The following is a 16,267-nucleotide window of genomic DNA, read 5'->3' on the forward strand; positions in this document are numbered from 1 at the left end:
CCAGTGCCTCAGTTTCTTCATCTGTAAAACGGTAATAGCCCTCCCTACCTCCTAAACTGACAACCGAATGGGTTAACTGGGAACGGCTTAGACCAGCCTCTGGCCCGCGCTGCGCGACTCTGCGACTCTGACCTCCAGGGATCCCCGGGGACCACCTCCTGATCCCAGCTCTCAGCGCACAGCGGGCTCCCCCCCACCCCCGACCCCTGGGGCCGAGGAGGCGGAGCGAGGGAGAGCCATCCCTACCGGCACTGGGGTCGGGCGGCCCGAACTCCAGGCTGTAGCGCACCACGAAATAGTTGTTCCAGACGTAGAGCTGGTTGTCACGAGGGTTGTAGTCCACGGAGGAGACGAACTGGTAGGGGTTGGGGAAGGCCAGGCTGACCGGCTCCTCGCGGTTGGCGTTGGTGTTGAAGGCGTAGTCCACGCGGTTGCCGGCCGCCTCGCTGTCGTCGTCCACGTACACGGAGCGCAGCACGTACAGGACTCCGCACACCATGAAGGCGTTGGACGCCGAGCGCTTGTCGTAGCCCGTCTCCCACGTGCCCTCGAAGCGCAGCGTGTAGGGGTTGAGCTGGCTCACCACCAGGCGCCCGTTGTTGCCCTCGGTGGCGTAGATGACCCACAGCCCGTTCTCGTCCACAGCCAGGTCGATGTCCGTCTTGCCCCCCCAGCGGTAGGGCGACGTGTCGTGGTAGTTGGCCGTGTTGATGACCGTCTCCCCGCTCTTGATGCGTGTGCGCAGATCGTACTTGACGATGTTGCGCGTGCGCTCCTTGTTGTAGAAGACCGCGCCGTCGTAGACCACGAAGCCCGTGCCGTCCACGCGGTTGGGCAGGCGGTAGGTGGTGGTGTGGCGCGCGGCCACGTAGTCCTCCCACGAGGCGTACTCAGTCAGCGTGTCCGTGCGGTAGGGGATCCAGGGCATGACGTAGATGCGGTCGCCCGCCTGCAGCGGGTCCTTGCACCACGCGCCAGACTGGTGTTCCGACTCGTGCGTGGAGGTGGGCTCCAACACCTTCTGCAGGGTCCCTGGGCACACGAAGACTGGGCCGGGCGGGGGGGCGGGGCGGGGAGGACACGGGGAGAGGAGGAGCAGAGGCGAGGGAGGGGGAGAGAAAGAGGCAAGTTGGTCACGCGGCCTGGGGTAGCCAGGCTGTCCCCTCCTGCTGCTGCAGTCACGGTTGCTTGGTAGGGCTGGTGATGGGAAGGGGGTTTCCGGGCTGGGACCCCTGCCCTGCCCAGCTGCCCCTCTCCCTGGAGATGTGAACCCTGGAGGCCATTAAGAGCAGGGTTAGTGGGGGGAGGGGGGAGAGGTGGTGCCCCTCTTTCCTTCCCTGGCTGCTAGAGACCCCACAGGCTGGGGACAAAGGGTTTGGCAAGAGCCCTCCCAGACTTCCTCATGTGCCTTAAGTGGGGGCGGAAAGATCTCACTGGTGGCTTTGAGATTCCAGGGACTCAGTGCCCTGCTCCTTCGCCACCATCAAAGCCTCCTGTGGAAGAGCTAGGGTCCAGGGTCCCATCCTTCACCAACCACACCAGGACACAGGTTTTTGTTTGTTTTCTTCCCACCCACCCCCCCCAACCTGCAAAAATTGCAAGGTAGAGTGATGTTTCCGTACCCACTGTGGGTGTCAGGAATGCCCCCCGAGTCCAGGGTAGAGGAGGCACCCAAAGTTCCTGATGCAGCCTGTGCCCGCCCCCCACACACACCCAGTACCCACGCAATCAGTAGGTGAGGAAGGGTTTTTGGAAAAGTCCAGCCCCTCCCTCAGGGTGCCCAGCCCTGCCCCCAGCCGGCAAGGTCTCTCATGGGGTCTGTTCAGCAGCAGACACTGACACTGGTGCACAGGGGTGGGGGAGGTGGGGGACATGGGAAAGGAGGGGCCTCCCCGGGAGAGCTGGGGAGGGGGGAGGAGAGCTGCGTGGAGGGAAGAGAGACAAGGTGGGGGGCCTCGGCGAGGTCCTGGCTCCAAGGGAGGCACGCTGGAGACCACCTGGGAAGAAAGGGTTAGTGCTGGCGAGGAGAGAGGGGTGAGCAGAGAATTCACTCCAAGGCCCAGGCCCGACTGAGGGTCCCTCGGGGGGGCAGTCCCAGGTCCAGCTCAGAGGGGGCAAGGGAGGGAACCAGGAGCTAGGATAAAGACCCAGCCCGCCCCAGCCAGGCCCCCCCCCACCCTCCCCTGCCCCGGACCCCGATTTACCTGCGACCATCCCCGGCTCGGGAGGAGGGACCAAGGCAGCGCTGATGTCAGAAAGGTGGGGGGCCCCGCCCCCCCCCCCCCATTCCCTGAAAAGGAGGAAAACCTCAACTGCATCTCGTTGGCCGCCGCTGGCCTGCCCACCCTTGCCCCGTCACATCCCAGGGCCACCTGCTCCTAGCCTCCCCTTACTGACCCAGTAGGGGTCTGGACTTGGGAGTGGTGATGTCCAGATACCCCTCCATCCAGGATGGCTGGGCCTCCCTCTCACCTCCCTGCTGAACCCACAGACAGGCCAGGGGGGAGGGTTTGCAGTGAATTCTCTGCTCCTGCTTGGCCTGTCACCAAAGCAGCCGGCCACCAGGGGAACAGGGAGGGCTGGGACCTGGTGTGGGCTTGGGGGGGGTCCGCCCCAGTGGCAAGAGGGTCATGGACAGGCACCACTCCTCATTCCCCCACTTCCAGCCTCACTCTGACAGGCTTAGGTGGGGGGATACCTAGCCCTCCCTTCACAGCATCAGGGGACAGCTAGGCCCGAGGGGCCCCAGGTGCAAAGCGGCCGGGAGCACACCTTGTTTTAGGAGGGGGAGGGGAGCCTGGGACCCAGAAGTGAGCAGGAACCGGAGGGATCCTGGCTTGCGTCCTGGGGCTCCACCATCTCCTTGTCCCCAGTGCCCTGAGGGGTTGGCCTGCACCCTGTGTCCAGCACACCTGGCCTCCACCTTTTTCCTCTGTGCCCAGGTCTCCCCTCTCCCCAAGCCAGGACCCCTGCCAGCTCTGTGGCCCCTGAGCAGACATGTCTGTGTGTGTGAGGGGGCGGTGGGAGGTCTCAGAGCCTGACCTGGTCAGAAGGGTGTGCAGGAGGAAAACATGGTTAGAGGTTACCCTGGGGAAGGGGGAGAAGATGAGGAAGGGTCTGCCTGGGGCCTTTGACAGTAAGGACCCCTCCCCAGCACCAAGCTCCCGACACCTCCTCTTCCCTCCCCCCTTCCCCCCCCTTGAAGAGAAAAGATCCAGGGCTGCGGTATCCAAACCACCACCGGCCTGTAAGAAGAGTGCCTGGTACTGGGTGCGAGAGAGACTCAGGGAGAGAGAGAGTGGCGGGGCAGCGAGGGTCGGGGCCTGGGCTGGCTGCCCAGGCCTCTGAGATGGGGGAGGGCAGGGGGAGGGGAGCAGCTTGGAGGGACCCCGCCCCACCTTCCTCGAAGGGGATGCTCCACAGACCACCGTAATTTCAAGGCAAGAGCGATCCTGCAAGGAGGGCTCACCCTGGGCCCTGTCCCCGAGGCCAGCCTCGGAGCTGTCAATTTCCCCCAAATTTCAGGGGAGGTCTGGACCATCCCCAATATCCCACCCTGGAAGTTCCTCCGCTGCAGCCCCTCCCCTCTCCAAATGCCGGGGAGAGCTCCACCCACCATGGAGTTTTCCCGGTCCCCTGCAAGAAATTACGGTGCTCATGGAAGTCCCCAGACCCAGCCTATACCTCCCCAACCCCCCTCTCCCTGGTCCTCTAGCCAAAACAGCCCAGAAGAAACCCTGACTGCAGCTTCGCAAGTGTTTCAGAACCAGAGAAAACGTTCCCCCACCCAGCGCTCCCCCCACCATGAGGCCCACCCCCGCCCCGTCGCCCCCAGTTTGGCAGACTGCCCTCCCAGGGCTGGGGGCAGCTTTACATCCCTCCCCAGGGGTGCCCCCCCCCCCCCCCCCCCCCGCCCCCCCCGGGGGGGGGGGGGGGGGGGGGGGAAGGGAACCGCCCCCCCCCCCCCCCCCCCCCCCCCCGGCTCACCCCGGTGCACTCCGCCCCCAGTCGGGAGCCAGAGAAGGGGGTCCCACCCTCCCCTCCCACCCTGGAGGCTTACACACTTCTCCTGAAGAAGGCAAAATAAGTATGAGAGAAGGCCAGGTCCCCCCGCAAGGGCTGGGACCAGGAAGGAGGGACAGGGAGACAGAAAGAGAGAAAACGAGGCAGAGAGAGAGAGAGCGAGAGACAGAAGGTCCTGCCCGTGCTCAGAGAGGAGCTTCCTCAGGTGTCTGGCGGGTGGAGTCGCCCATGGCGGCACCAGGGCTGGCCCCACCGGGAGGACACCCGGGGTGGGGGGTACCAACTGGACCCAGTTGGGGTGGGCAGAAGAAGGGGCCGAGCGGGGAGGGCGGGTCACATAAGTATGGTACAGGTGAGAACAAAGTGTGAGTTAGGGGTTAGCATTGGTAACAGTGCGTTTACCTTTCTGCTCCACTTCTACTTTAAGCATCGGAAGAGAGAGAGAAAACAAATTGAAAAAAAATGTGCAAGAAAAAAAAAGAGAAAAAAAAAGATTAAATTGCTTTCGTTTCTTATCTGGCAACATGCCCCCTTTTCCTTTCTTTCCTCATCCTGGTTCCCCAACCCCGAACGTAGCATCAGCTCAGCCCCCGCCCCCAAGTCCCTGCCTCTGGGGAGGGTGTCGGGGAGACAGTCACAGGGAGGGGAAGACACGCGAGGACAGAGACCAAGAGAGACATGGGGGGGGTGTGTACAAACAGGCAGGTGGACATAACCCTCAGATGGGTGGGGGCACCCTCAGGGCAGGGGGGGCTGGGGAGGGGGGAGCTTCAGCTGGAAGGTGGGCTCTGGTTAGGGGAGCACCAGGGAGGGAGTGGTAGGGGTGGAAGAGTCACACAGTCCCCCCCACCGCCGCACAACCCACCTGCTGCCCTCCTGCTAGAACCAGGGGCCTGGCGGGGGGAGGGGGTTCAGTGCCTCCAGGGGCCTGGGCGCCCCCAGCTGAAGGAACATGCTGAACTCCTTCCCTTTCTGTGCTGGCCTTGCTAGGGTCCAGCTGAGTTCCCCCAAGCCCTCACAACCCAGAAAAAGCCAACACAGAGAGAGAGGGTGGCAGAGTGGGACACAGGATGACAGGCAGCGCCCCTGGGCCTCAGAGAGCCGGGTGGGGGAGACAAAGGCAGAGAAGGAAGAGGCTGGGGTGGGGGGGACATCACAGACAGCAGGTGGGGGCACAGACACGCTCCCACGCTCCCCCGGGGCCAGCCTGTGGCTCAGTTTGTCTGCCCCCCCGCCCGCCCCCCTGGGGGCCCAGGAGCCAGGCGCTCCCTGCCTGCTGCCAGGTGGGCAGGCGCACCTAGGGGAGGAAGGGGGCACGGTTAGAATGTGCTCAGCTGCAAGGCAAATCCAGCGTTAGTCGGGCCTGTCTGGGTGTGTTTGTGTGTGGGTGTGGGGAGGCCCACACACCCACTGCCCCTCCCCGCGGTGGGCCCCTGCACCCACCCGACTCGCCCGCACCAGCACTGGGGGCACCCCAGCCTCTGAAGCCCAGGGCAAGATGGCTGCCCAGGCTGCTCCCCCTTCAGGCTCTGTGTCGCCGGCCCCTCCGGCACCTCTGACCAGGGCCTCGCTCTCCTGCCACCTCTCTAGAGGCGCAAGCAGGGAGTTCCACAGGGGAGAGTTTGGCTGCTTCCCAGCGCCTCATCCAGGGCCTGGCACACAGGAAGTGCTCAGTGAACACGAACAGTGGGGACAAGTGAGCACCCCGCCTCCCTGTTCTCTGGCCCTAGCTTCGGTCACCCTTGAACTCCAGTTCCCCTTCCTTTGGAACCAGGAGCTACAGCCCCTCAGCCCTGGGTTCTGCCTGTCGAGGGCACGCGTGGCCCCCGTGTCCCAGATACAGTCACTGTGTGTCCTGCCTCCCCCGGGGCTCAGGCTCACTCTCAGTCAGATGGGGGCTGCCCATCCCCTGGGCCATCCTGGTCTCCGTGGGTCACGCCCCTGGCCCACACTGGAGGGGGGGGTCAGCTTCAGGAGGTCCCTATGCCTCTTTCCTCCCTGCGCCCTCTAACTTTTGTCCTGCTTCTTTACCCGCATGGTGTCCACTTGCTTTGGACTCCACTTGGACCAAGGGACGCTCTTCCTGCCCTTTATCTCACCTGTCTCAGGAGTGTGATCCTCATCTGTCATTAGTTTTATTTTTCATTTCCAACAGCAATAACTGGTAAAAATCACTACAAGTAGTCACAACAAAAGCAATGACTACTAAGTGCCTTCTGCTTCCTAAGTGACTAAGTGCTAGGAACCATGGTAGGTGCTTCCCAGGCAGGCTTTCCAGAACCCTGTCTATAGACGGGGAAACTGAGGCTCAGCGCAGTGAAGCAACACAACTGAGTCCACACAGTTGGCAAAAGTGGGCACCGTTTCTTTCATATGTACCTACGGCGTGGGGCGCACGAGGAGCTTTACCCACGTTCTCTCTGCTCCTGGCAGCATCCCCCGGAAGGGATCCCCCCTCCCACCGTCACAGATGAAGACATGGCTAAGCTGGCTTCGAGGGGCACCCGTACCGTTACTGAGCACGTCCTGAACCAGGCTCGGGTCTGGGCGCTGGGGGTTGAGGACGAAGCCTCTGCCCTGGGGGGCGTTTACATCCAGCACTCTGCCGCAGGCAGTGGGCTCGGGGGGCCAGCCCTGGGCCAGGCGCGTCACACGCATGCTCTCCTGGCCTCTCGCCTCCTTTTGCAGCAGCTCAGAGAAGTTTAAGTCATTTGCTCAAGTTTCAGAGTCAGAAAATCCGAGAGCCAGGCCGAGCCTCAAACCCAGCCTGACTTCCCTGCCGTGCAATGCTCCCGGCCTCCCGCCTCCCTTCCCTGCCGCCCCGGCCATGGGGGTGGGTGGAGAGTGTCCCCAGTGCTGTGGGGAGGCTTCAAGGCTCAGATGGGCATCCCCCTCAGGTGGCGGCTGGAGGCCTCAGCTGCTGAAAGGAACGGGTGAGGAGTAAAAGAAGGTTATGGAAGCACACAAGTGATCCTGTTTCCCCCAGCACGTAGGTCATCACCTGCAAGGAGAAATCAAAGGTTGAGGGGGGAGGCTGGGGTGGGAGGGCCACAGGGCCTTCTGCTCCCCTGCCCCTGCCCCCCACACTCAGACACTCTGGTGGCCCTGCCTCCTCCCCCATCTGCCTGGAGGTCCTACCTCCAGGTTGGCTACATGAAGCTGGCAGGGAGAGGAGGGGAATGGATGGTGGGGAGGAAGGGAAGGGACAGTGAGGGCAGGAAAGAAGGGCCATGTTAAGAGCATAGTGCTGAGGAGGAGAGACCCTGTCTTTGTTGCTCCCCTTGGCCAGATGCAAGAAAGCCAGACCCCTGGCTCCCCAGATCACCCTCCTCAGGCTTCCTGGGGGCCACCCTAGTCCAACATGGCAGCACTTCCCTTGCAGACAGGAAGTGCTATCATGGTCATGGGCACACTAACCAGGAGATAGGTATCTGTGGAAGATGCCCCTAGCCCCTCACACCAGATCTGCCGCCAGGCCTGAGGGCGGTCTGCCTCTCCATGGGTTTGGAGTCCGGCTTCCAGGACTGGGAAGTGGCAGGACTGGGAGTACATGAGAGGTGAGGGGGGACAAGAGAAAGGAGAGGGAGTTGAGAAAAGAAGGGGAGTGAGTAAGAGGGAAGAGTGGGCACGTAAGGGGGTGATCAGAAAGGGAAGGGAGGTAGAGAGGTTGGAGGGCAGCAAGGTCCAGGTGCAGGGAACCAGGAGACAGGTAGGTGCACCAAGCAAGTTCTGGGGTGTGGCCTTGAAGGGTGTAAATGAGCCCTTCTGCATGTGAAGGGGCAGGGCTAGTGGGCCAGGGTAACAAGAGTGGGAGAAGGTGGCCTGTGAATGGGGACAGAACCTGTGGGGGGTAGGGTGGGGCAGGGACTGACTGTGGAGGGGGGGTCTGGGAGGAGAGAATGTGTGAGGGAGGGAGCAGGCCCGGCTGCCCCCCCCATGCCTGGTCCTAACTTGGCCCTGTGTATGTGTGTGTGTGTGTGTGTGTAAGGCCAAGGTGTCTCCTCCTCGCTTGCTTCTGGGAGGGGGAAGGGCCCGTGTCCGCACGAGGAACAAGATGACTCACTGTAGGGGACACAGTCGTACTGCACCTCCAGGTACTTGTAGGTCCCAGGACAGGGGTCGGGAAAGGCGTCAGAGCCAGCAACCACCACGCACTGGGTGCGGTTGTTACACCTGCAGAGAAGACACGAGGAGCTGGGAAAAGACCGGCCTAGAACTGGGGGGCGGGGGCGGACATTCAGGGTCAGGAGAGGAATGAGCACTCCCAAATGGAGAAGGAACTGGGGCGACCAAGGCCAGGGGCCTTGTGGGGGCATCATCTTCTGTGTCCTGCCTGCTCTCTTTCGCACCAGCCAGGCTTCGACTCTGGGCCCCGGCCAGGCAGCAAGCTCAGGGCTGGGCCAGAGACTCTGCCCCATAAACTGTGTCCCCAGCTCCCCGGCCTCACAGCCCATCTGCGTGTCACTGATGCCATCGCGTCCTTGGCATCTGTCCTAAATGGGCTGGAAAGCCCCTCGCCGTTCATTGAAGAGTAAGACGCGAAGGCGCGCGTACGAGGCGGTGTCTTAGCCAACATGCTGCTAATGGGATGCTCACGGTGCCCGTCTGTGTCCCCCCCCCCCCCCCCCCCCCCCCCCCAGACGGGGCCCGCGCTCTGGGTGGCGCTGCTGTGAGGATCTGCAGTGAGGACGGGGCAGTCTCTTCCCCTCACGCCCAAGCCATTCTCACTCCCCCCCGGGGACTCGGAGTCCCCACCAACTTCTAGGAGCCTGGCTAACATATAAAGGGAGGCCTACGTACGAACAAAAAGATGTTTCTTCTCTGCCGTCTGTCTCTCCGATCGAGGGCTCTGGGCCCTAGCACAGGGCCAGGACGTTAGTTAACGAGGGTCTGCTCCTACCCGCCCACCTCAACCCCCTTCTTTAAAACCTCAGCCCTGGCCTCTGAAGGTGAAGCAGAGAGTTGCCTGTGACCCAGCAGCTGCATCCCTAGCTTTGTTCGCCAAGGACCCGGAAGCAGGGGCTCAAACAACTGCTCGTTCGTGAATGTTCTCTGCGACGTCATTTACACAGTTGCCAAAAGGTAGGGACAACCCAAGTGTCCACTGACAGAGGAATGGCTAAGCAATGTGGTCCGTCCACACCGTGGAATATTATTTGGCCATCAGAAGGAAAGCTCTGATGGGCCACGGCATGGGCAAGCCCCGAAGACACCGTGGAGCAAGAGAAGTCAGGCAGAGAAGGCCCCGTTTCATGATCCTATCCGTACGAAATGTCTGCGGCGGGCTGGGCCGCAGCGACAGAAAGCAGATTAGTGGCTGCCCAGGGCTGGGGGAGGGGAGGGTGGCGGTCACAGCTCACGGGGATGGCATTTCCCGTCGGGAAGATGGAAATGTTCTGGAACTAGAGAGTTGGTGGTTGCACCATGCTGCGAATGTACTAACTACCGCTGAATCGTTCGCTTTAAAATGACGAATGTGTTATGTGACTGTCACCTCAACATCCAGAAGAGACAAGGGCTGGACACCGCGCGTCCCAGCCTCCCCTGCAGCTGACTACTCGTGACCGAGTTCCGGCCAGGGAGGTGGGCATGGGCCCGAGGTGGCCTTTAAAAGGGCTGGGTGCGGGAGCCCCCGAGAGAGGGAAGCGAGGGCTGAGGGTCTCTCCCTCCGATCTGGTTTAAGGTCACTCTGCCTATTCTGTGGTCTCCGTCAGAGCAGCAGGGCTGTACCCGAACTAACATGAAGAGCCTCGCCTCCAGGCTTTAAGGTGGCAGAGCGGTGGCCTCTCACTCCCTGGGCCCCCGGAACCACACTGTTCAGCGTTCCCCCTTTTGGGACCGAGAACCCACAAATGCCAGAGCCGGGCCAGTTGCTGTGCTGGCCGCTGGGGAGACCGTGGCGCACCCCGCAGACCCCGAGGCCGGGGCTGAAGGCATGAGGTGGGCAGGGAGAAAGCTGGAGGCAGGAGGCGGGAGGAAGGGGAGTCCCAAGGGGGACGGGGCACAGCCTAAGCAAAGGCTGGGAAGCTGGATTAGGGGCTCTCATGCAGGGGTGTCAGACAGGGAAGGGGGAGGAGGGCGAGGACTGCTGGAGGGGCACACGTTTGAGGGAGAAAAGGTGGGGGACAGGGAACGAGGTGGCTCCAACTTGGCCCACTGGTCTGAGCCACCTGACCACGCCGGTCCCCTGCCCAAAACTCTCTGGATGTTCTCCGTGACCCTGCCCAGTGCTTTATTCTAGAATCCTCTGCTAGCATTCAAGGAGCTGCAGAGCTTGCTCCAGCCCTCCTCTCCTTCTTCCGTTCTACGCTCTGGGTCCTGGAGGGAACCTTGCCCTCTCTCGGCCGTTTAGCAAAAACTCAGTGAGTGCCTGCTGTGCATCTGGCAGGGGACCAGCGCCCTGTCCCCGTGGGGTTGATGGCCCCACGAGGAAAGACAAACATGATAAAGAGGCAAAATATTCCACACAACTGTGGATGGTAATCAGGGCTAGAAGATAAAGCGGGGAAGGGGCTAGGAAGTCGGGGTGGGGGGGCTGCGATTTTAGAGAGGGTGGTCAGACAGGCCTTGCCAAGAGGATAGTCAGGTAAGAAGATCCACAGGCAAGGGAAGGGGTGAGCCATGCGGGTGTCGGGGAACAGCATTCCAGGCAGGGGGAACGGCCGGTGCAAAGACCCAGAGGAGGCCGCGGCGGACGATGGCGGCTGGAGTCGGCTGAGTGGGGGGGAGCGTGGAGACGGGGAGGCCAGGAGCAGAGCACAGGGCAGAGTGCGCGCGCGGGGCCTTGTGGGCCTCAGGGGAGACAGGCTTTTGCTCTGAGTGAGGTGGGTGCCCCTCAGGTGTTCACAGGCACCCCCTGGCTGCTGTGTGGGGGACAGCCCGAGGCAGGCAAGTCGGGGCAGGAGACAGTGCGGCAAGCCCGGGGGGTGGCGGCGCCAGGGGCGGTTAAATCTGGGTGCACCGTGGAGGAGGAGCTGACCAGCTCTGAGTGGCCGGCAGTGGGTGTGAGGAAGGCTTTTGCAGCTTCACACGCGCGGTCCCTCTGCCTGGCATCCCCTCCCCACTCACACACACAGCCTCGCACACTCAGGCACTCACTTTTTCTCTCACGCTCACGTGCACTTCTGTCATCTGTGTTCAGACGTCACCTGCTCCGGGAAGCCTGCGTGACCTCTGGGCTCTCCCTCAGCTCCCGTGACACTTTCCCCCTGTCCTGCTAATTGCTTTTACACTGCGAGACCTCCACGCCCTCCCCCACGAATTCTGGAACGAGCTTCTGGAGGTGCCTAGTGGGTGCGGGCTGCCGGGGAAGAGGGGCTGGGTCTTCCCGGCTGTGTGCATGGGACCTGGCGCCTAGCGGGTGCTCAGGAAACGGGCCGGACGCCTAGAAGGAAGGCGGAGGGGGAACAGGGTGCCCGGGCCAGGGGCCGCGTGGAGGACGGGCATTTACCCAGGGCCCCCAGGAACCGCCTGCAGCCCTCCTCCCAGGAGCCCGGTGGGGTGGGGCCCCTCACCTCTGTGACATGATCTTGAAGGCGTCGGGCAGGTAGCACTGCACGTTCTCCATCTGGAAAGGGTCGGCGTCGCAGATCTTGTCGTCTGTGCGCCCATAGTTGGCGTTCTCCACCATGATGACGTCGCTGCCTGGGCACCGCAGCTCGATGGGGTAGCCTTCGCACGCCAGCTCCCGGCGCATCAGCCCGAACGGCAGCCCGGCCCGGCTCAGGCCTACAGGGAGGGAAGACCCCGCTGAGGAGAAGCCCCCTCCAGCTTGGCTGTATCCGGGACGTGGGCTATACGGACCTCCGTTCTTTCATCTGTCAAATGGGCTTCTCGGTGTGCCCACCTGTGCGGTCAGGTCTTTGCCCTCGGCTCCTGGGAGGTGCCTCTAAGCACTGGGGGTGTCCTGCCCGATGAGTGTCTTTGTCTACCTGGGGGCCTCGGGCCAGGCCAGATGGCCTATACTCCTGTGATGGGTTGAACTGTGTCCTCCCCACCTCAGATTCATATGCTGAAGTTCCAATCCCTCGTACCTCAGAGCGGGACCAAATTTGAAACAGAGGTGATCAAGCTGAAATGAGGCCGTTAAGGTAGGCCCTAATCCAGTATGACCAATGTCCCATAAAAAGGGGAAATTTGGACACAGAAACACACACAAAGGGAAGACGGTGTGGAGACACAGGGAAAGATGGCCAGCTGTAAGCCCAGGAGAGGGCCTGGAACAGCAGCTTCCCTCACGGCCCTCAGAAGGAGCCGACCCTGCCGACCCCTTGGTCTTGAACTCCCAGCCCCTAGACCTGTAGGGCAATACAATTCTGTTGTCGAAGGCCCCCGGCCTATGGTCCTTTGTTACAGCGGCCCTAGCAAATGAGCACACCGACGATGAGAGTAGGAGCTTTTGGGTATCAGCTGACCTCCAGAAGGGCTGGGCACTGAGGTCAGTCATGTGGGTGGGCACCGTGTCTACTCTGGACCCCGAGGCTCAGGGGAGCGTCCCGGGTTGGCAGCGCACCGCGCATGCGGTCACACACCTGTGCCCTCGGCTGACGTTATCTGTCACCGTTCACCGTACTGACCTGTCCCCGTGAGTGTAACAGCATTTGGGAATTCTGGGAATGCTTCTAGGGAATCACCAAATCCGAGGGTGGTCTAAAGGACTCCCGAACTTGTAACTGGCGTCAGAGGGGAGAGTGGTCTGGGGTACTTCCCTAACTTCACACCACCCCATGCAAGGGGGAGCGACGGCTCGGGAGGAAACGCTCTCACGTCCTGAAGGAACCCCCAGCGCCTGGCCTGGCCTCTCCTCAGCCGACAGGCCTGGCACATCCGCGGGGCCAGAGCCTCTCAGCGGGGCCTGGAGGTCGGCAGCACCGGCGGCGCGCGGCTCCCCACCCCCAGGCCTGCTGACTCAGGCTCTCCAGGGGGAGGCCAGGCGCCTCGGACCTGTGTGCCCACCCACGTTTCTGACGCGCACTCGGCTTGAACAGCCAGCTCCAGCCTCCTCGGGCCTCCGTCCCCGGTGTACGATCAGCACGGACAGCCCAGGGCTCCGCCTTGAGGAGTCCACGCGCTCCAGAACATTCCCGAACAAGCCCCGGGCATGGCGCCCTGTGTGGTGAGGGTCAGTGTGACGATGAAGAACACGACCGGTGGGGTTGCCCAGTCACACGTCAGCCCCCCTCCCATGCCGTGTGAGGACCGACAGCTCCGGCTCTGGAGCCAGACGGCCGGGGTTTAAACCCCCCGCCGGCGGCCTCGTCCGGTAGCCGACCACCCCTGTGGCCCCGGTTCCTTCTCCCAGGAGCTGCCGCTCCCACCTCACAGCACCGGGACGGCTGCAGCGGGCGCGAGGGCCCCCCCACAGTTACATCTGGACAAAGGCCTAACGGGGACAGTGAGGTGACGGGAGCTGAGTCCACTATCATTAAGGTTATCGAGGGGCGCCGGGGGGGCTCAGGCGGCTAAGCGTCTGCCTTCGGCTCAGGTCATGATCTCGGGGTTCCGGGATTGAGCCCCGTGTTGGGCTCCACGCTCAGTGGGGAGTCTGCTTGAGATTCTCTCCCTCTCCCGCTCGTGCTCCCTCTTTCTCTCTCCAATAAATAAATAAAATCTTAAAAAAAAATTATTGAGGCAGCCAGTCTCTACAGGACGGAGTGGGCTCCGCGTGGTCCACAGCTGCCGGGTCAGCCACCTTCTTAGACGCTGGTCCCAGCCAGGCCTCGCGGGGTGCTGGCGGGGGAGTGGGGACACGCAGAGGGACTCACAGGCTCCGAAGTGCGGACTGTGGCTTGTGGGTACAGAGAAGTAGGGGTGCCCTAGGGCAGCAGTGCCAAGCAGACCCCTTTCAGAGATCTGCTCCCTCCACTATCAGGTGGGGGGCCCCAGGGGGATGGCAGCTAGGCCCCGGGGGTTTTTTGGGGTGAGTTGAGTCTCACTTGGGGGAAAGTATTACATGTGTTCCTCTAACACCATCTGCTTCCACAGCTAATTTTAGTCCTTCCCGGGCCTGGGAGGGAGGCCGGGGGTGGAGGGCTGGCTCAGATGGGTCTGGGGGTGGAAGTGGCCCCTCCCGGCCCAGCTGGGGCAGTGGGACAGGACCTGGATGGGCAGAGAACGTGGGCACTGGGGGAGCAGAAGGCGTCAGCTGCGCAGAGCAGGGCCAAGGCCCCGGGGCCTGGCGGAGCAATGCTCCCTCCACCTCTGTGGCTTTCGGGAGTATTGGGCTAGTGAAGGGACACTGGGGAGCAGAGTCCCCCAACAGTGCTCTCCAGACAGAGCTGGGGGGTGCCGGCTGGGGGCATGCCCAGGGCTAGGGGCAAGGCCAGCAGGCCCCTTCTTTCTGCCTCTCCTCTTGCCCTGCCCTTGCCCCCGCCTGGGCCCGCCGCGGGGACCATAATTGAGTGATTGGTGGAGGTGGGCGGGCAGGCTCGGGGCACTAATTGTTGCATGTGCAGGATCCTGGGGCCGGCATAGGGCCGAGCCGGGTAATTAGTTGTTTTTAAATAAACGTCAGCGGGCATGCTTTAATTAAGCCTTCTTCCCAGCGAGAGCCTCAGAGATGTAATCACAGAGAAAGACACACACATAAGACAGGGGGGTATCGCTCACCGGGAAGGCCGGTCCTGGTCCCAGGAGGCCACAGCCCGCATCCCAGGCTCCAGGACCCCTGGCAGGATGGGCCCTGCTGCCCCGGGTGTTGGGGGTGAGGGGCTGGTCCAGGGACCCCTCAGTGGTGCTGGGAGGTGCGATTACCAAGTCTTCTTCTGGCTTGGTTCCGCCGCGGCCTGGGGCGAGCTGGGGACTGCGGTTCTTCACCAAGTGCATGGGGAGGTATTTCAACATTTTCTCTGCCCTCCCAGCTGCATTTTGGAGGCACGGCTCCTCCCAGCCCCAGCAGCACCTACCTTGGGTGGCCGAAGTGACCAGGACGGCGGTGATGCAGAGACTCCAGAGCACTGCGGCCAGGCGGGCCATGGCGGCGGCCAGGGGCGTGTTCGGGGCACTCAGTGTCCTGTGCCGGGGGCCTTGCCCCGCATCAGCAGGTGGGCGCCACGGCCTGGCCCACCAGCCTAGGGAGAACAGGGAGAGTGAGGCGGGGGCAAGGCCCCAGCAGGCCCAGGAGGAGAGGCATTTGGGCAGGTCCCCTCTCCTCCTCCTGGTGGCTGAGGGCTTGTCCCCGAGAGGGGCCAGTCAAGGTACCTCCCCCCGAGCCAGCTGTATGGGACTGAAGCTGCACCCTGGCCGCCCCTCCAGGCCCTCTGGCCTACACTGCCAACTCCCACCCCCAGCTGGCAGACAGACCCACCCATCTGGGCACATTGGACCAAAGGGGACCTCCTGGAAGCTCCTCCCGTGGTCTCACAGCCCCTCCTCGGGTAGCAGGGGCAGCTCACTGGGATGTCATGGCTGTGAAGGGCCTGCCCGCATCCAGGCAGGCCTCAGACCCTCTCTCACGGGAGATAAAGGTGTTCTGGAAGCCTCTTCTCCATCCCCAAATCCCAACCCTGCCCACTTGTCTCCCTGACCTGGCTTCCTCACCTAGCACTGCGGGGCGGGGGTGTCCAGGCATCCTGGCCTTGAACTGGCAGCCTCCCAGTCTTGGGCAGGAGTCCAGGCCCCGCCCCCAGCCCTTGCTTCCTGTCTCTCCCTCTCTGGTAGCTAATTAGAATCCAGCTGGCTGGCGCCACAGATCAGGGACCAGGGACAACTGAGTCCCCTCTTTCCCCTCTGGGGGGACCCTCGAGGTAAGCTGGAGACAGGCAGGCGGGGGTAAGGGAGGGGTGTGCAGTCCCCTAGGGGGCCGGGATGGGGGACTGGCATTGTGTGCTCTCCCCTGCAATCCTCCCACCCGTCTGCCCATCCCTGGGCACTGCAACTCCGCGGGCACAGGGCTCCGTGCTGACCCATTTCCTCCCCTCTCAGCTGCTCCTCCCTTCTCCCTTCCGGTCTCCCCTGGATGCTCTCTGAGTTGCAAATCCAGATCTCTGCTCTCAGCCCTTTGCTTTATCTGCCCCGCGGTTCTCAAGAGTGGCCCTGACCCAGTGGCACCAGCATGGCCATGAACTTCTACAAACACACATTCTCTGGGGAGGGCCAGCATCTGTGTTTTTACCGGCCCTCCAGAGTGTGAACACCCACTTACTCGGTCTTCCCTCGCCGCCACCCCAGTCTGTCCCATAGTTTCAATGCCATTAACCAACAAATACCTTCCATATCTCTTATTTTCTGTTTGGAATCTCTCAAC

At 62.5% G+C, this 16,267-nt stretch overlaps 1 protein-coding gene across 3 annotated transcripts in view; it reads right to left on the reverse strand.

Annotated features, from left to right (window-relative positions):
- Positions 1-16,267, reverse strand: part of ADGRL1 (adhesion G protein-coupled receptor L1) — a 65,663-nt gene that overhangs the window by 13,359 nt on the left and 36,037 nt on the right. For 2 of the 3 annotated variants that reach the window (XM_032395931.1, XM_032395932.1), the window contains exons 2-6: positions 14,928-15,092; positions 11,538-11,751; positions 8,087-8,196; positions 4,426-4,443; positions 247-1,047 (exon numbers count right to left, since the gene is read on the reverse strand). In XM_032395931.1, coding sequence (XP_032251822.1) covers positions 247-1,047; positions 4,426-4,443; positions 8,087-8,196; positions 11,538-11,751; positions 14,928-15,092 — 1,308 coding nt within the window. Of the gene's footprint in view, positions 1-246; positions 1,048-2,204; positions 2,287-4,425; positions 4,444-8,086; positions 8,197-11,537; positions 11,752-14,927; positions 15,093-16,267 lie in introns of those variants that run through there. The other variant, XM_032395933.1, reaches the window with a different exon arrangement.

Source organism: Phoca vitulina, unplaced genomic scaffold, assembly GCF_004348235.1.
Source record: "Phoca vitulina isolate PV1807 unplaced genomic scaffold, GSC_HSeal_1.0 scaffold89, whole genome shotgun sequence".
In the NCBI taxonomy this organism is placed as follows: domain Eukaryota; kingdom Metazoa; phylum Chordata; class Mammalia; order Carnivora; family Phocidae; genus Phoca; species Phoca vitulina.